The sequence below is a fragment of the Ctenopharyngodon idella genome, chromosome 21 (assembly GCF_019924925.1).
Source record: "Ctenopharyngodon idella isolate HZGC_01 chromosome 21, HZGC01, whole genome shotgun sequence".
NCBI lineage: Eukaryota > Metazoa > Chordata > Actinopteri > Cypriniformes > Xenocyprididae > Ctenopharyngodon > Ctenopharyngodon idella.
In genome coordinates this window covers 16,835,743-16,855,232 of record NC_067240.1, presented here as the reverse complement: position 1 = coordinate 16,855,232, position 19,490 = coordinate 16,835,743, and the positions used below count along the sequence as shown (strand labels likewise).

The 19,490-nt window shown below is 39.5% G+C and overlaps 2 protein-coding genes across 18 annotated transcripts in view; one reads left to right on the top strand and one right to left on the bottom strand.

The window, feature by feature from the left end:
* Positions 1-1,493: 1,493 nt before the first annotated feature.
* si:dkey-175m17.7 (dual specificity protein phosphatase 10) lies at positions 1,494-13,870 on the bottom strand. 4 transcript variants are annotated; one of them, XM_051878494.1, is made up of 5 exons: positions 13,563-13,870; positions 10,959-11,016; positions 7,335-9,505; positions 6,385-6,690; positions 1,494-6,092 (listed from the first exon to the last, which is right to left on the bottom strand). In XM_051878494.1, exons 3-5 carry the CDS (start codon positions 9,487-9,489, stop codon positions 5,827-5,829), a joined length of 2,727 nt encoding a protein of 908 aa, XP_051734454.1. In that variant the 5' UTR covers positions 9,490-9,505; positions 10,959-11,016; positions 13,563-13,870; the 3' UTR covers positions 1,494-5,826. The 4 variants fall into 4 exon arrangements, with proteins under 4 accessions (XP_051734454.1, XP_051734453.1, XP_051734452.1 ...); XM_051878493.1 differs by lacking the exon at positions 10,959-11,016; XM_051878492.1 differs by lacking the exons at positions 10,959-11,016; positions 13,563-13,870 and adding an exon at positions 10,381-10,949.
* Positions 13,871-17,143: 3,273 nt separating this feature from the next.
* Positions 17,144-19,490, top strand: part of mark2a (MAP/microtubule affinity-regulating kinase 2a) — a 47,375-nt gene continuing 45,028 nt past the window's right edge. For 8 of the 14 annotated variants that reach the window (XM_051876939.1, XM_051876943.1, XM_051876938.1 and 5 more), the window contains exon 1: positions 17,144-18,248. In XM_051876939.1, the coding sequence (XP_051732899.1) occupies positions 18,198-18,248 (51 nt within the window). In that variant the 5' untranslated portion in view covers positions 17,144-18,197. The remainder of the gene's footprint in view (positions 18,249-19,490) is intronic. The other 6 variants (XM_051876948.1, XM_051876941.1, XM_051876935.1 and 3 more) reach the window with 2 other exon arrangements.

Genomic DNA, 19,490 nt, shown 5'->3' with positions numbered 1-19,490 from the left:
CCCCCCGGGGTCCTAATGCATCGTGTGCGAGTAGATTAAAACAATGGCCGGTGTTGTGCCGAATTTCAACCCCCTGCCAAATTATTACCCCCCTCGTTGAAGTCACTACCTGATTGCCTAATCTTAACCCCACCCCTAATCCTAACCCCTCCCCCACACCTACTCCTAAACCTACCAATACTAGCGGGGTAATAATCTGGCAGGGGGTCGAAATTCGGCACAACACAACCTATCTGAGTGTGGTACAACCATACTTAATAGCGAATAATCAGAGTAATGAAAATTGCATGTAAACTGGAGTGAAGATTCCTACTTGTGTCATGTAAACATTTTACTGCGATTAAGACCTTACTCTGATTTTGAAAAATAATCACATTATTGGTGGACATATAAACTCATAAGGACTGGCTGAATTCCAAATAGCCATAAAATGATATGGGAGAAATATTGAGAGTAGTAAGCTATTCTATATTCAGTCACCATCACTTTTTTATTTCTGAATGAATCAAAGTTTTTGAACAAATCATTGAATCAATGACTTATTCACCTACTGTTGCATTCCAAAATGTATCGGGCACACAATTCATAACCAACCGCAAGTATGTGAACTGCTCAAGCACTCACAAATGCTTGCTTACTTGTTAAGTACGTTAAGTATTTTTCTTGCCTATCAGCACTCTTGGAACACCCCCGCAAATCAAATTCAAAGACTGGAGCTAGCTGTTATACAGTTATTACAGTATAATTATTATAGAGAACGTGCTGTAAAATCATATGCATTTATCACTCCACATTCATGCCCTCAAGACCAGTCTACAGAATTGAGTCATCAAGTTTCACCAATATTACGGGGGATTTTGGAGACATGGATCAGCAGCTTTGCCTTGAGCATTCTTACGCTGGCCTCTCACATGTGCACATGATTCCACACACACTCTAAAAGCCTTTGCCCCAGTTTCTTTCCTCATCCCTCTCAGGCACACTACCATTTTAGCTTTGTTCTATCATTTTGACTTTAACGCTGAAGTGGCCTGCGAGTAGGCGGTCACAGGAGGGATCCCTCCCCCAGCTTTTCTCTCTGACACTGAGTAGATTAGATTGCAACAAGGACGCCACTGAAAAGCCAATGGAATCCGAGTCCAGAGAGGTCTCTCTCGGAGAGAGCAGCACCTAGGTTTCACTTTGACATGATAGGTGTCCTGTATTAGACCATGCTGACTATCGATCCAAGCCCTTAGGGTGCCAAATCACAACGCAGTCGCACAACACAACAGCTAACAATTATGTAACTGGTGGGCTACACCGCTCATTTGTCAATGGTAATCTAACAGCTCATTGACTATGCTGTAACTACCAATAATTTCCAAACCAACATTCCTGGTTCTGAATGAACTGGTCATGGTTAGGGTGGGCTTATGTGAGTGCTAGGCTAATGCAACAAGATACCACATTTATTTCGTGTCACAAGCCATCTGAAAAGAAACACAACAGCATTGCCAATTTGTTGTAAAAAAAATTTATTTCGACAAATCATTTCAGCTTTGCAAGAACATCATATCGATGAACAATTTTATAACAAGCCGATCTTTTTTTTTCTTTTTTTTTTAAAGAGGTACGTTATTCTCATAGTCATTACCGGCAAGGATCAGTCTAACACTTTTAATCGTTTTTGCTTCACAACAGTATCACAGTCTCTCACAGTAAAGTTTTAAACAGGAAAAAGGATGAAGCCCCATCATTTGTCAGTGATAAAAACTGAAGTACACACAAGTATATGGTCAAACCCCAACACAGGCTAACGTGTCCGTCTTCTCTCTGAAGCAGCGTGGGCACTGATTTCTCACGGGGGAGAACGGCTGAGTCAGTAGGAAGGGGAGAGAAGACTGGAAGGTCAGTTTGGAGCAACATGCATTCAAAGTACATCAAAGTACAACCCTTGAGGGATCGCTATAAACCTCTATCCAAAGAGTCACTGATAAAATTGCCATGATCAAACAAAAATTAACATAGGAAAATATAACTTCTTAAATGAGCAATTTAGCAGTTTAGTGGGTAAGAAAATCTGCAGGTATAAGTGTAAATTTACAGTAACAGAGTATGACAACATCATATTGCCGGGGAACAAGGTAAGACACTGATAACTGAGCAGTTCAAACATGTTTTATCCTAGAGAGGGCACTTCTTTTTGTCAATATTAAGATGCCAACCTTCAAAGCCAACCTTCATTTCAGTATTTGGCACAAAAATGAGATAATAATAACAATAGTAATAATAATAATTTAAAAAAAGAACAAGCATTACATACATGAATAAAGTCACAGAAAGAATCAATTCACAAATTTACAACATGTCCAAACAAATTTTACACAAAACTTTACATTTAGTTCATTTCTATGTGCAAACCATATAGTGTATATAAGATTATTCAACACAGGAAATACTGGTCATATATAGTATCCAGTTTTGACGCTTTGCACACATATTATAAACAAATTCAGCTTTCATACACTGAGATTCCAACAGCAATTCACAGAGTCTGATGTCCAGCGCTATTCATTCAGTGTTGCCAGGTGATTCTGGTAGGCCTATGAAGTATTTGTTTCTACAGTGACAGGTATGATTGAATGTACAAAGAGGTAAAATTTCCCCCAATGTCTGGAAGAGCAAATCTAGGGTAAAGAAGGCATACAGCAGTGGCTCATGGCATTGACAGATGCAAGCTAACAGTGAAGCTTGAGTTGTGCCAATGGACATTTAACAGGCCTGAGGTTGGGATTCTTGATAGAAATGGTAGGAAAGTTTAACCCACATTACTCTCTTGTCTCAACACGTCTAGCACACAGCAAACACACTTCTTGTGCCCACACACACACACACACACACACACACACACTTTTGCGCAAACAGATATAACACAGAGAAAAACAAACACAAACATTTACAAGACTTCCAAGTGCTTAATTTTCTTTCCACTGATAGGTGCTACATTGACTCGGAAGACAGGTTATTGTACCAAAAGGCATCCCTGGCGTTACTTTTTCGCTTATAATACACTATATACATGTACTCATGCGGGGATTGGGGGGGGGTCCTGGCAGTTTTTGGAAATGGTAAACAAACTGTTACAAGATATAATGGAAGAAGGTACCTGATGCCAGATACCATTGGATCTGTTTAGCAATAAAAATAGTCACTAGTTATTAAGTTCAACCAGGGCATGTAACTGTGTTAAATTTCTTTGAATTCCATGTCATTTCAATTCAGTATGCTGTGGCATGTGGTCAATTCAAATCAAATTTAAACTCATGAACTAAAGGGAATTACAAATTTTGCCCAATCCTGCTTTTCTGATGAAGATTTGTCTGATTTCTCAGCACTCTGTCACCTCACTGAGACCTATTTATTAGGTGTTGCTTACCTAATCGTTTCCTCTGGGCATAATCAAGCTACAGTGTCAGACAAAAACACTGTCAGCAGAGAGAGACAGAATAAAACAGTCAGCATGTCACGGTATGACAAGTACAAGCAGCAGCTGACCCTTAAAATAACAAAGCAATGGCACTGAACCGGTCGGTAATAGCAGCCATTTTAAGCCAGGTTCACACTCTACGATTGTCATTGTTTGAGACAAATTTTGTGAATCCTAAAAGATTCCTCGGCCAAAATCTGAAGTCTTTGATCGATAGTTTGACATGCTCGCCAACAGCCGATCAATGACCACTGCAATCAAATCTTACCTACGATGAAATTCTGGCAGTGTCAGAAGTTGACAAGCAACAGTCGTAAAGGACTATTATAAATCATACAGTATGCACCTGGCTTTAGATGGGAGCATTTCTGTGGTCTTGTACCTATAAGAAGACACCTTTACTCTAGGTACTGTAGGAGGTTTTGAACTGGAGCATATTTGAGCTGAAATGCAAAATAGTATACTTTGTCATGCGCTGCTGGGCAGAGAAAATTAATGGAGACACAGCAGTGGTGTGTGAAGGCCCAATAGCTCAGTGAGGCAGACAAGAGCTCAGAGATGACAGACAAACTCCTCGCTTGTCAAGACTGATGAGAAGAGGCTTCAAGGACCAAGGCTGAGAACTTGACAGTATACAGGAAGAAAAATGTGTTTCACAGTGAACTGAGTGAAGTCTTTTTTCACAGAATGTATTCCCATAATAATGCATAGTCTCTAAGAGAACACGAAGGTAGGAAAATGAAGGAAGAATTCAAATGGAGGAAGGGGCTCTGGTTTCCTTTGTGGTACGTAACACAAAACCAGATTGTTTGCCTACAGTCCTGAGAGCACTAAAATCTGATCATGGTCAAAATAGGCAGGGTGTTTAAAATTAGGGCAGGCATTAAAGCTGATAAGGGTAGTTCATTTTTCTTATGCCATGAACTAAATACCAAATGAAAGAAAGCACTTCACGTTTTAGCTACATCTGCACACTATCGTCGTGGTACTTTCCTGCTGAAACTAAAATATCTACTTGTCACCTTGATGTGCAATTCTGAAATGCAAATTCAAACCATACTGAAGAGAGAGATTTATGATGATGACTTGGCCCAATCCAGTCATAGTAATTTTGCCCAATAATAAACAGTGTAGATATTCCTTATTAAAAATGTAAAATAGGATTTGCGTTCGATTTCACAAGATCTTTCTACTCATAATTTCAAAACACCATTTGCAGCACAAAAAAGACAGCAATAAAACATATAGAAAGCACAAAAATAAAATTAAATGTGTAAATTTAACCATTGCACTTCCTGCACAAAGTTAAATAACTAGTCAGTTGAATAAAAAAGACAGAGTAAAAAAAAAAAAAAGCTATTGTATAGTCTATTGTGCACTTTTGCTTTTTTTTTCATGACACAGTGCTCTATACAAATTGCCCTCTGTCCAACATCATAAGCAAGTAATAGAAAAAAATATGATTTTTGGATGTTATCTGCCATTGTAGTGGCTGGTTCAATAAAATCAAAAATGTCCATTAGTAAAACAATGTCAGAGCGAAAAATAAATTAAATCAGTTCCACTTCCACATCAACATCAGTCTCTATTGCACACCTCCCAAACAAAGACACTCAGATGAAGGATTCAAGAAGTAAATCAAGTAACAAAAATAGCAGTATCGAAAAAATTTCAAAGGCAAAATGAATCTTCATGTCAGTGGAGAAATTTATAAATAGTTGGCAGCTAACGCAAAAGTAACCAAAAAAAGCACTTTCAAACGATCTCCCAATTCAAAAATAGTCTGTCTAGAAAAGTTCTATGCACAGTGGAAAAGGAGTTTGAAGTTTGCTACAGCTCTTGGGTCTCGAATGTGATGCACGTCACAGTTCTGAGAAACTCAACACATTGAATATTTTTCTGTGCTTGACAGCCAGAGAGTACTTTGATTGCATTTGTTATCTTATATAACGTTTGTATTTAACCAAACTTAATAATAGTAATATAATAATACTTTAAGTGAAATGAGTTGTTATTTTAAATGAAAACTTGGCACATTATTAACAGAGTATCAGGGTGGGTAGCGCAAATATCCATTTGTAATGTAAGTGCTATTTATATGAAACAAAAAGATTTAAAAGAGCAGAGGTACCTCAATTAAAACAGACGAAAGACTCTTTTTTCTCTCCGTTTCTTTCAAACTACTTTCATCTTCTGGTTATTTCTGTCTCTCGCTCTTTCTCTCTCTCTCTCTGTCAAAATCCTTAATCTCAACTGTCGCAACATTTTCTATCCATTCGTTTCTCTCCATTAATTCCATCTTCCTAATTATCTCCTTTTTCCCTCTTGTTTTCTTTTTTCTTACTTGCTCCATCCTTTTAAACTTGTGTTTCCAGGCCACTCAGTTTGGGGGTGAGGATGCGAGGTGTTACCCCAGAGTTGAGGTCTCTCTCAAACTCTAGCAGCTGGCCCATGAAGTTGAGGTTGGGGGAGACTATTGGTCGCCGACCCCGCACATACTTATAGGCATCAGTCATGGTCATAAGGGTGTGCTTCATAAGGTAAGCAATGACAATAGTCGCTGAGCGGGACACGCCTGCTTGGCAGTGCACAAGAACGCCCCGTCCACACTGGTGCGCTTCCTCTGAAAAAAAAAAAGAAAGGGGTGTGACACACATTAAAAACAACACAAACCAAAAATATTAATGACTCATCCTGCACTACACAGATTGTGGTTCAATCAAATGCTCTTTATAATGAGAATGTCCTGCCCCCATAATAGCTATAAGGCTACTAGCTATTCAAAAAAGAAAGGGATAATCCTGGCCACCCTTCCTGCTTCAATAAGAAATAAGGACAGAAAATTGCACTTTGTCAAGCCATTTCATTGGGTCTGTAAATGTTTAAACTATGAAAGAGTTGACAAGTTCTCTTACCGATAAACTCAAAAACCTCTTCAAAGTACTGTCGCAGGTTCTGCTTGCTGTTGTCAGTAGCAGGGAGCCTTTTGTAACGCACCAAGCCTGTGTCCAGGTGGTAGAGAGGAAGATGGGTTGTGACATTGACCACAAAACCAATATTGAGACGAAGCAGTAGATCCAAATCCTGTGCATCTCTCTCGTTACCCAGAAAAAGGAAAGGGAGGATGGGGCTGATCACAGCATTCTCCACATCTGGGGTCATCACACTCTCCTCAGACAGTGACGCTGGGAGGGAGGAGGAAAGAGGGAGGGAAAGGTGCACTGGCAAAAACAAAACAAACAAAAAAAACATACTGTTGCTTACATTTGTTTTGTCATATTTCTAAATGATTTATTAATAATTTGATCATCTTAGAGAGGTGTGCTGGTATGCTGGAAAAGGATTTGAATGTTTTTAGATTCTTTTCAGTCATTTAAATATGGCACTGAGTATGATGTCATCAAGCCCTTATGTAAGAAGAAATCCATCCTCCTTATCTTTCTTGTTTGAAGTCTCATCGCTCTTCCCCCCATAGAATGGCTATTATCCTTTAGTTCTTTCAAAAAACTTAATTTTTTGAGTTTCAATAAGACATAAAACAGAGGATAAAGCATTCTGAAATTTCAGAAAAAGAATTAAAGGTAGAAAGGGCTTAATCAGAAAAAATCATGGGTAATGTAACTCTGGCAATCGTTTGAAGCTAGACTAACGAGGATTATGCACCCCACAGATTAACTGAACTGTAATTTGAATACTATCAGTGCACATAGTCGCATAGCCTAATGGAATATGAGAAAATGAAATCGAGGTCAGTACATTCAAGTGGGATTATCAATGTGAAGAGATTGTGCTCATCTTTCTGAGTGGTCAATCATCAACACATTATAAAGATGTCACTCAACCTGCTGAGTACTTGCATCTTTACCTCGTCCATTTTCCTCATCTTGTTCTCTGTTGAGTGAGTTGAGGACCAAGTGGAGCGACTGTGCAGAGGGTAAGGTGTGTCCACCTTCCCTCTCCCTCTGTTTGGGTTTGGGCTTAATAAGTGTGCTAGGAGCAGAAGGTGGGGGAGAGAAGGATGGAGGAGAATCTGGAGAAGGAGAGCGCAGAGACGGGGATTGTGGAAGCACTTCGTCATCAAACCCGTTGCCATCCCCCATGCAAGCATCTGCTCCTTTGTTCCATAGCCTCTTGAGGGAATCCCTGCCCTGGTCCCCACTATTCCCTGATCCGATAAAGTCCAAAACTGCCATCTTCCCTTGCTGGAGCCTACGCCTTCCTGCCTGATCTGTCAACTGGGAACGAGTGAACTCCATAAGGTTCCGGCAGTCGAGGATTACAGGATTTCCGCCATTGCCACTATTCTGGTTGTGGCCCATGCAGGTCCTTCCTGAGCCCATGCTATTCCCTGCATTGTGGTGGATAGGTTGGGTTTTAGAGCGAGTCATCTTTTTTGCTAGCTCCTCTGGCCAGATTGTGCGTACACTGTAATCGTCATCATCGGGCTGGTATCCTCCCATGGTATGTGCTCCAATATTACGGCCCATGTTGGGAGGATTCCCTCTGTGTGGGTTGAAGGTCACTACAATGGGGTCACTACTACAGTAGCTGCATGTGGAGCTTCCAGTTTGGCTTGCTTTGGGATTGCACCCACTGACGCAACTCTGGAGTGCTCGAAGAGGTGCAGATGAGGACAGAGGAGAACAGGGTAAGCAACCACCAACCAGTTTCTTACGGAAAGCCGCAGGGCTCTCAAAACCTCCAGCTTCTCCAGAACAGGATGCACAACCTAAAGGTCTGAGCAGCCCTGTGCGACAGTCCGACACAGTGCTGTTGGAAGAGGAGGTGTTGGTGGTGGAAGCAGTTGACAGGCACCCTCCTAAAGTCTTCAATCCCATGGTTCCACCACCTCCGTTGGCAGCACTTGTTCCTTGGGTGTGGGAAAAAGAAGAGGATGGGCTTGTACTACGACCGTGGTAGCCAGTTGAATGACCTCTACCTCTTCTACAACGCACCAACCTCCAACAGCCACAAGGGTGGGAAAAGTCAATCGTACATGTGTGGTCAGGACTGGGGAAGCCTCCTCGGGAGGAAGTAGGGGAGAGAGGCAAAGCGCGAAGAATTTGGGGCCGATTATCTCTAGTGCGTGAGGGACGAGGTTGACTAATGTGCTGGTAGGAGGAAGGGGCTTGGGAAGGGAGTGAGGGTGGAACAGCAGGGTAGTGAGGGCTTAGGATGGCAGCATGGGGTAATGGGGCTGAACTGTGGTGACGGGATAGGCTGTGGGCGTGGGGCAGTTGGTGGCCGGGTCCCAGTTTGGAGTTTTCTTTGTTTCCTACAGATGATACGTCCTTCTCACTGTGCAACGGGTAGCTGGTAGTTGCAGAACAAGACTTTGATGACAAGTCTCTATCTCTAGTAAGCTTGGATTTTGACTGCTGTCTTTGGGCTGGTACAAATTCCAAGATCCCTCCAGGAGAGACTGTAAGTTGGCTTGGATGATGGCTACTGTGCTGAGTCCTGTTTTGACTCTGATGATGGTTCTGCTGCTTCTCCACTGACTCGGAAGACTTTCCTTTGCATTTCCTTTCACCTTGCCCTGGATCCAAGTGCAGGGACACCCGTTTAGTTCTGTTCCCCTTGATGCTTCCACTTCGGGTAAGACTACTGATGCGGCCTTTGTCTATGTAAGATCCTCCTCTTCCACCTTGGTCTAAAGACACTTTAATGTCAATGGTATGGGTGTGCTTGTGAGGCCTGGGACCTAAAGTTACAGTCCCATTGCTGTGACAATGGCTAGCATTGTGGCCGCTGCCCTCAAAGGGAGCACCTCGTTCTCCTTTTTCTCTCTGAACATGGGACGACTGCCTGCGCTGGCATTCCAGAGACAAGTAGTTGGAACCTAGATAGGAACGGGGTGGTGGGACTTGGGGTTGTGGTAAGCGGGGTGGGGGCTCGTTGTGAGTGGCTGGGCGGTGGGAGGAAGACTGTGATGTGGTTGGTGGGGAGGCCACGCGCAAGGCCAAACTTTTGGGGCGCTGAATAACCACTATGCGCTCGTCAAGAGGGAGCGGAGGCATCTGGGGCTGAGCAAAGCTGTGTGGTTAGGAAGCAGAGAGAAAAAAAGGCAAATGAATCAGTGCTCATTTACTTTGCTACTTGTGTAATTTGAAATAATCAATTAGAAATGTGCACATAGAAGACATACATTATGTGAGTATTGCGCATACAGTTAGTATTAGTCACAGCACACAGAATTACATCAACAATTGTGATGAGGTAAGCACAGAAGACAGTCTTCTGTTAGTCATTCACAACCTTCCTTATAATTAAACACTGTGAAACAATAAAGAACAGCACACAGGGTACATCACAGACTTGTCAGTAAGACAAATCCTAATGTAACAGAAAATCCCTTCTGACCCATTATCTTTGTTAACATAAATTCCAGGGGTTCACATCTATCAAAGAAGGCATAAAAAATAATTATTACAAGCACACAAGCAAACAATGTAAAGAAGTGTATAAATTGGGTAGCTTAGGTAATGATGTCACATCTGGGAAATATAGACGTAATTTTATATTCTTGGTTATCACCATTGTCTTGCAACATATCAGCTTTGTCTACTTGACTGTTAAAGAGAGGTCATTGTTTTGCTAGAGATTACTAAGGTATGCATTTAAAGAGTTCATCTTGAAGACGTCTATTATAGTCAAACATGTGATGGAATGTAAATGGAATAATGTTATAATTTGTAATGGAATGTAAATGGAATAATGTTATAATAGAGATATAATCTGATGGTTGCACTAATCACCCCTCCTCAGAGCAGAGTAGACCAGTTCATTATTCTAAATAATGACAGTTTGAAACATTAGTATTAGATATTACGAAATGTCAATGGAAGGACAATGAGAAGGTTAAAGGAATAGATCAGCTATTAATGAACATTTAGTCATAATTTACTCACCCTCCAAGCCCATAAACCTTTCTTTCTTCAGTGGTGCACAAAATAAGAACATTTGTTTTGCTTGAGAAAATGCAATAAATGGAGACCGAGTAATTACTTAATTTTTGGTTTGACATGGTTTGAATATAGAGTACAACTTTTATAATGGTTCTGCATTATTTATGATGCATAAAAGCTTCAGACTTTCTACATAGTTATTCCATGGAAAATAACATGGAAAACAGGCTTCATGTTTGTGTTCCACAGAAAAAAGAATGTAATTTGGGTTTGGAACAACAAGAGAATGAGTAAATAATAATAGAATTTTTATTTTATTCCTTTAAGAATAACCAAAGGGTGAAAAAAGCGGAGAGAACGAAAAAAGTGTGTGTGTATGTGTAAAAGAGAATATAAAGCAGCACAGAGAGAACAGTTACAGGATGTGACATGGCTGGATTGACCTCATGTAGGAGGGAGGCATGCACAACAGCACTTGAGACATATACCCCAACACAACCGCCACACACACACACACACACAGACCCGAGGACAGAGCCAGCACACCATGCTCTTATTTCCACATGCATACATTCACGCACAGAGCCTGGTGATGGTATCCTCATCCTCTTTGCTTTTTTCAGTCTTGCCTTTTGTAGCCTGTGGTGGTGAAGGGGGGTGGGTGGTTACATTGACCCAGATTTGTCATATTGCAAGTCAACATCACTCCAATCACTTTAACTCACACACTAAACACCTTATCAGCAGGATTTCACACACAAACCACATGTGTAATGAGATTTTTCTGCAATGAATCACGTACAGCAGCACACGCTTGGGCATCAGCATGTGCTTCTGTCAGAGATGTACAGCATCAGCATCAGTGAGCTCAGGTACCGACTGAGCGCAGACACAGCTACAAACAATGATCAGGTTTCACTGATATCACCACAAAGAACAGTGTGTGGTTGTATAAATACAGTAATGTTGAAGCAAAATGATAACTGAACCGTGAAAACAAACATGTACATCTGATATTACAGAAAGAAAGAAAAAAGAAAGCTCATGATGGACATTGCTGATTTTGTCCCCACCACTTATATAATATATGTGACAGGGATATAATACTGATATAAGACAGAGGAAGTTTCTATTTTTATGATTTAATGACAAACTGGTAATGAAATTTGTTATTTTTTTCATTAAAAGGGTTAGGTTACCCAAAAATGAAATTTCTGTCATTAATTACTCACCATCAAGTCTTTCCACACCCGTAAGACCTTTGTTCATCTTTGGAACACAAATTAAGATATTTTTGATGAATCCGAGAGGTCCAGAAAAGTAGTAAAAATATTGTTAAAATAGTCAGCGTGACTACAGTGGTTCAACCTTAATGTTATAGCGACGAGAATACTTTTTGTGCGCAAAAACAAAACAAAAATAACAACTTTATTGAACAGATTCGTCTCTCCCCTGTCATTCTCATACGCTGTTTACGTCTAGCACTTCCAGGTTCCAGGCTCAGTATTGGCCGGCTATGGTCATGTGAGCAGCACGACGCATGCGCCGGCCAATACTGAGCTGGCGCTCAGATGTAGAACCAGGAAGACGTTCTAAAGTCGTTATTTTTGTTTTGTTTTTGCGCACAAAAAGTATTCTTGTCGCTTCATAACATAAAGTTTGAACCACTGCAGTCACGTTGACTATTTTAACGATGTTTTTACTACTTTTCTGGACCTTGAATGATGGTTATTTCGTTGCTTTCAATGGAGGATAAAAAACCTCTTGGATTTCATCAAAAATATCTTAATTTGTGTTCTGAAGATGAACGAAGGTCTTACGGGTGTGGAACAACATGAAAGTGAGTAATTAATGACAGAAATTTCTTTTTTGAGTGAACTAACCCTTTAAAGGAGTTAAATTGCAGAGCCCTTAATACTCAAAGCAGAAATGTTACCACTATACCAACAATTTAAATTCAGTATTAATCTGCTAGTCATATATCCAGTGACCTACACAATCTTGTGACAAGAAAGTGTCAGTTAAGGAATTTTGTTAACAAATTACATTTGTCACTTGAATTGGTCAACTAGAATAATCAGTCCCCAATGTGTAATGAGAAGTTTGAAGTTGTCAAATATACGATTATTGTCATGTAACGTAACATTTTAAATTATTTGTGCATAACCTAATTATAATTAATGAACTCTTCGTCATTTAGTGACGCCATTACCGGCTTTTTAAAACAAAGTAAAGGCCACGTAGCCAACACAAATGATGTAATCATTACTCATAGGCTACCATATAGGCCTATTCACAACATTAATTTATTTAGCATCTATATTTTCATTTACACGCAGGCGTACATTAACGTGGATAATTTCCAGGCATGTTTTACATTCAACATTCTGCGACAGATGCATGCGCCTCCTCAACTCTTTGCCTGAATTTTGACTGCATTGTTGTAAGTCATTATAAAAATTATGGTAAAAGGTTAACAGGGTAAGAAGGTGAAATCCAGTGGAATGATTTCGCGCATCGTCACACGTCATTACGTTCATTGCCAGTTTCTCTCACTGGAAAAAGAAATCACAGCAGTAGCCTAATCCTTTGTTTCTAATGTTTCTACAACTACCCAAGCATAATTGCGCTTAATGCGACGTCTGAACAAACGCTTACTTAGATGTTTCACCAAAAGAAGAATGATTACCAACACAATGTTATCTAGGCCTAAACTAGTCTAGTCAATGAAAGAGAAAACAAGAGCGTCCGCCACGGATTTTCAACTGTATTGACTGTCACTTGTTAGGCCATGCTGATGCTGTCACGCAATTTCGGATGCGCTTCCAATGTAGCCCAGTGTCTTTTCGCCATTTGAGCTCACTCTTTCAATAGCATAAGAGTGCTAAAAGAAATTATGCTTACTAGATTTAAAATGTATTTGCATTACAATTCGAGCGTTTTGCGTAGATTTTTGGTGTGTTTCTTTAGAGACAAGCTCCAAAACGTAAACTATTTTTATTATAATGAATTTTTAATATAAACAATAGCCTGCAATAAAGCTCGCACTTTCTCACTAGGCGACATTTTGTTGAAAATGAAATATTAAGTAGCCATTAAGTATAATTCATTGCCGGAAACACAGAGATACATCACTGCATATGATGAAGGCCTCAAAAATAAAACGAGGAGGAGAAATGACTTACGTTATAAACTGTACGTCCGCTGTATCGTCATTATTTGTGATGAATTAGATCCTTGTGTTTCTCCGCGCGACAATTCCGCTCCAGTGCCGCGAGACATTTACATAGCTGCGGTTATCTATGGTCTGCCTTAAAGTACGGTTTACACTGTAAAAATCCAGTGATGTCCATCAGTATATGACATTCAGGAAGTTTATCCTCATCCTGTTCAACGCGTTTGACTTCATCAGTGTGGACAATTAACACAATAACAATGTGTACGCCAGCGCAATGTATGTGCGCTTCTGTTACTGTGCGTGTGCATGAGACAGCGCGCTATGTGGGGGGCGGGGTTTCTGTGTAGGTGACATCATCCTAGACCAATGACAAACCAAATGTGACGAAATGCTGCCCAAATAACGTAGCTGCTGCAAAACATGCTATATATTTTACAAGATTACCAGTTTCTCTTTTTAAATAAAGTTTGAAATTTGGTGCAAGGAGATCACTTGGCCCCCGGCCACTTTTTTTTTCATAAAATGACAAAAACTCAGGCTACTTATTTTTAAAGCGAAATTCACCTTGTCATATTTAGGGATCTAACAGTTTATCATACCAAACCTGTGTTTATTGATTTATTTATTGCAGAACACAAAAATAAATTATTTTAAAGAATGTTGGAGTCCAAGAATTTTCATTTTTGTGTGAACTATCTCTTTGAGAGAGAAGGAGTCTTGGGGTGGTGGGGAGTGGACCCTCTAAAGGCAGCCATAATCTGGCCTCGATTTTAAGTAAATGTAACTTTGTTCCTCACTGGAAAACTGAAATAGTACATTATTTTGCTTTACAACTTTTTTTTATCCCACCAAACGCCTAGAGATGGCAGCAAAGTGTTCATTCCTTCACTGTCCAATGAAAGGACATGATCAGAGACTGTGATGTATGGCATAGAGCTAAGCAACAAAACAATAAAATAAGTTTTTGTTTGCACTTGTTGTGCATTTGACTTTACTCGATAGGATTGGGATAACAAATGGTAGAGAAGGTAATAGATTCGCCCGCTACTAGTTTCCTAAAATGATATCCCTGTTGAAAAAACCAGCATATGCTGGTTAGGTATGTTTTGAAGCATGGAAGCTGGTTTGAGCTGGTTTATGCTGGTCCTTAGGTGGTCATGAGCTGGTTTAAGCTGGTCAAGTGCTGGTCCTAAGCTGGTCCTAAGCAACTAGCTCCAGCTTAGGACCAGCATTTGACCAGCTTAAACCAGCTTCCATGCTTCAAAACATACATAACCAGCATATGCTGTTTTTTTCAACAGGGATAACCTATCTTTTTTGTTATGAAATGTGTTAGTTTTAGTTTTTTTTTTTTTTTTTTTTTGGTTTGTTTTGCTTTTAGTGAGATTTGTTTAGGGCATTTCAATGCTCTTTTTCCTAATACATAAGTTCCCACTTCCTTCACTGTGTGTCAAATGAGAATGTCTTTCGAACACAGCTTCTGTCTACAATTCTGCGTAGCCTCATGGAACACGTGGATGACGTGTGATGTCTGCACGAGCTGGGTGCGCAGAGATATGTAAATACAGGTTGACAGGCAGATAGGACATTCTGTCATTGTATTCGGATCGAATGCAATGATTGGATGAATTTTTTTTTTTTTTTGTCCTGAGTCTTTCAGAGAAGATATATGTATTTTTCTTTTTAATATTTAGACCACTTCTATTATTGATTGCTATCAGGATGTGAATAGTTTCAACCAGTAGGCTATAACAATGTAACAAGTATATATAACAAGTGTTTTTGAAAAACATTGCCCACCCTACCTTTAAAGTCACCACAAAATCAAGATCAGCTATTCTTATTTTTTACAGAATATTGCAGTGTTTATTATAAATGATTTATTAGTGCACATTATTATTATTATTATTTTTAAATTCATGGGGTGGTGGGGAGCGGGGGAGTCCCAGTCCTATTGTGAACGTCTCTTAAAATATTTTCTCTGATGATGTGTTTACTGGTGTGAGGGCGGGACAACCTGTCACCCACATGAGACAGCAATAGCAAACCACAACAATCCAAACAATTTCCAATGGACAAAATCAATTCTCACCCTACATTTTTTTTCTTGTCTGAGAAGCCGTTTCACTGGGATATACGTAACAATAGGGAAGAAAAGACTATCGCAGTTTTCGTTAAAGGTGCACTCATTTTTATGTTTACATTTTGCTGCCTCATATGACAGTATAACTGGCAGTTATATACTGTTGGTGTAGATGCAGAATCACAATACAAACACTGGATGACACAGTAGAAATAATCTCTTCACAGGTGTATTTGTCATCCATGATTAATTCAGTCAACATGGCAGCCACCATGAAGGAACCCATCCCATGTAGAATAAAACTGGTTATAGGGTACTGATCTGGTCTCTTCGTTTTACGTGAGCGTATCATTTCTAACAAATTTTTCCAACAGCACTGGTCATGTATTTGTACGTAAATCTTATTAATGAGGAAAATGCACATGAGTTAACTGAGGTGCATTTTTCTTGCTTTCTCTTTCTTTAGATTTCATAAGTACACACACACACACGTTGGGTTTTCATGTTTTACGCGGACATTCCATAGACATTATAATTTTTATACTGTACAAACTGCATATTCTATACCCATAAAGCTACCAATCACAGAAAACTTTCTTTTTTAGATTTTCAAAAAACATCAGTATAATAGTATATAAGCTGAGTATAAGTATTATCCCCAACAAACCGTTTCTATACCAGCATGATGAATCCGATCTTCAACTAGATGGAACTGGATTAAATATTTTGACTGTTGTGATCCCAATCTTATGACCTGTAATGCTGCCTGAACCAAAATCACACACTGTTCGTTGTTGGCCAAAGGAGAACTGGCCCCCTGACTGAGCCTGTTTTTTCCCAAGGTTTTTTTTCTCCATTTTGTCACCTGTTGGAGTTTGGGTTCCTTGCTGCTGTCGCCTTTGGCTTGCTTAGTTGGGGACACTTGATATTCAAAAATGTTTTTGATCTGCCTGCATTGACACCATTGTATGCAAACTGTACTGAGCTGGATGATGACATCACTGTTTTCTCCAGAGCCGATGTATAGATAAATTAACTAAATTAAAAACTATAGATTTTTTTTACAAAGGAATGAATCAATACTGAATTTACTTAAGCTGGACAATGACACCATTTTCTTCTAGAGCTGCTGTGCAGCCAGAATTATTTGCCATGTTATCACTGTAAAGCTGCTTTGACACAATCTGAATTGTAAAAAGCGCTATATAAATAAAGGTGACTTGACTAATTATTATATACCAAAAATGTCCCCATAAGTCAAAGATTTCTGGTTTTGCCATCCTTATGGGGACATTTTGTTCAATTCAGAGCTTGTTCTGTGTCTTTCATTAACCTAACACAAAACAATTGACATCTAGGTGATGTCCTTAGACGTTATTATAATAAAATACGTTTTTTTGCATAGCGAATATACATATTAGACTTTAATTTTAAAACTATGTGTGAATGAAAGACTTTTATTTTAAATCCCTATGCGAGAGAGGCAGAGGAAGTCGACCCACAGTCTGGTTTCACATTTCTCTTGAACGCAAACAACACTGGCGTCCGGGCGCTGCTGCGGAACCAGTCGTGATCGCCCGACTGCTCGGCTTTTCACGGCTCACAGATGTAATTCGTCGCGTACCACGGACTGGAACCGACCAATTTACACCCATTCACAACCGGGCCACGGTTAGGACATATACTTACAATCATACTGTCAAAATATCAGTGACTTTTTCGAAGTCACCCGGCCAGCTAACGCGCGTTAGCAGGTTAGATGTGATTTTCAGAGGCGCAGAGAGCCAGTATACGAGAAGCTCCGCGATGTTTTTGTGCTTGGATCGTTAGTTTGTCACCTTGAGACGATATTAAGTGTTTGATTTGGTTTTGAAACGGACATGTTGACACCTGTATGACGGATCATTACTCGGAGTAACGCTGATCTGAGCGCTGCTGAGTTGGCTAACTGGAAGGAGCAGCTCAATAACTTGCCCTAAAGTTTTTGTGTGTGCTAAGCGGGACTTCCATGTGTCTTTTCTCAGGCTTGTGAAGAAGAAACCAGGATTTAAGTTTTGACATTACTGATGCGCAATAATATACATCCGTACATTTATAGTTTGGACTAAATTAGGGACCCTTTTGCCACCCGGCCTAATAAAACTTGTGAGTCCTCGGACTCGATTTTGCACATTTGTGCTGGGAACAATTTTGTTGTATTTTATTAGCTGACGGGTTCAAATTACTCAGACTATTCTTTAATGCTGTAATTCCCTCGAAAACTCACTAGTTTGACTGCAGAAAATCACATAGGAAGTTGGCATTCAATGTTGACACCCGCCGATAGGGTTAGTCGAAAGTTTTCAGTAAAATTCGTCTTCCTGCCGAAATTAGTATGACTTAATGACAGGACTTTTTGACTAATCTGTGCTGGTTTGGGGTCTCACACCGAGCTCAGGAGTTCATTTTGGACTTTGGACACTTTTCATCTTGCCTTGCCGATGCCACATTTGATTGAATTGTGAGAGCTGTGAACACGTTCAGTTTCAGAAAATAAACTGTCAAATTCAACCTCAGAATATGTCGACGAGGACACCACTGTTACCCATGATTGACCACTCCACTGGCCAGGTGAGTCTAAAATCTGTCTGTTTTCAAAAACTTGGAAGATTATTGCCCCATTTACTAGTTAAGTTTTGTTTGTTTACTTTTGTATAACAAGCTTTGTTTTCTTTCATCACTATATTGCCATGTCAGATCATGGCCTAGTTAGCTAATATAAAATACAGAAGCTTATGATTCTCTAGTTTAGCCAACCTGTCAGCACCGGGGAAAACCTCTTTAGCTGCTTATTTTTCACTTGCTTATGTAATACGAAAATGCTTTTTATTATTGTTGTACAAACAGGAAACCACGCAACAGTATTGACTAATAATTTCCTATTTACCAGAAATAGAAGAGGCTGTTATGAGTTCATTCTAGATATTATTTTGACATGTTCTCATAATCTTTTTGTAAGTGTTTGAAGATATAAATCCACCAGTTTACTTTCTGTACCCTTTCAAGTTCAGTGGTTGGGATTTCAGTGTAAATTCCATATATGTCTATTTGCCTTGTTCTGCTTTTTAAGTGAAGTCAAATTTATTTGTATAGCCTAGTGCTTTGCTCAATACACAGATTTTTATAGAAATTCATGATAATATACAGTAGTATACATTTTGTGACAATATAAACAATCAAATAGTTGAAATTCACTACTATATAATATATATTACTTTACACTGGGTCATTGTGATATTGCCAACTAAGACATGTTCCTGGATCAACATATTTTGTTGATCCTGGAACAACATTCCTGTCTGAAAATTTAGTCCTTATCCCTAAAATCAGAAGGAAATGATAGGATGTAGAAGCACCTAACCCTTGTTTTAAGCGTAAACTTGACATAAACTGTAAACTTGTCCCTCAGATCTGATTGGTTGATTGGAAAGTAGTTCCATGTTCACCCTTTACACAAGTATACTCTATGTATGCGGATGAAGTTGGATGTACTTGCATATCCAACTTTATATGTGAGCTGTGCGATAATATTTTACTTTTTGTTATGACATATAAACAATCAAGCAGTTTACATTTGCTAGAAAGTATAATTTGCTTATGTGGGTGTACTATATGTATGCCAATGAAGTGGGATACACTTATTCAAAAGCGATTTAAATACCACGCATATTGATAGTGGCTCCTGACGCCCCCAAATTATAGGCCTGTATACACAGAGTAAGCGTGATCGCAAATTTAAAAGTGAAAGTTCAAAGTTAGCGTGCATTCAAATAAACCTCTGGTGTGATTAGTAATATTGCCACAAGTTTACAT

What these genes read in the sequence shown, in the direction of transcription:
- si:dkey-175m17.7 (XM_051878492.1), bottom strand. Translation starts at nt 10,496, where the DNA reads ATGTCAAACCAAAAATTAAGTAATTACTCGGTCTCCATTTATTGCATT. An exon ending in AAGGTTTATGGGCTTGGAGG is followed by an intron (nt 9,506 to 10,380) that starts GTGAGTAAATTA and finishes CTAACCACACAG; the next exon opens with CTTTGCTCAGCCCCAGATGC. An exon ending in AGAGGTTTTTGAGTTTATCG is followed by an intron (nt 6,093 to 6,384) that starts GTAAGAGAACTT and finishes TTTTTTTTTCAG; the next exon opens with AGGAAGCGCACCAGTGTGGA.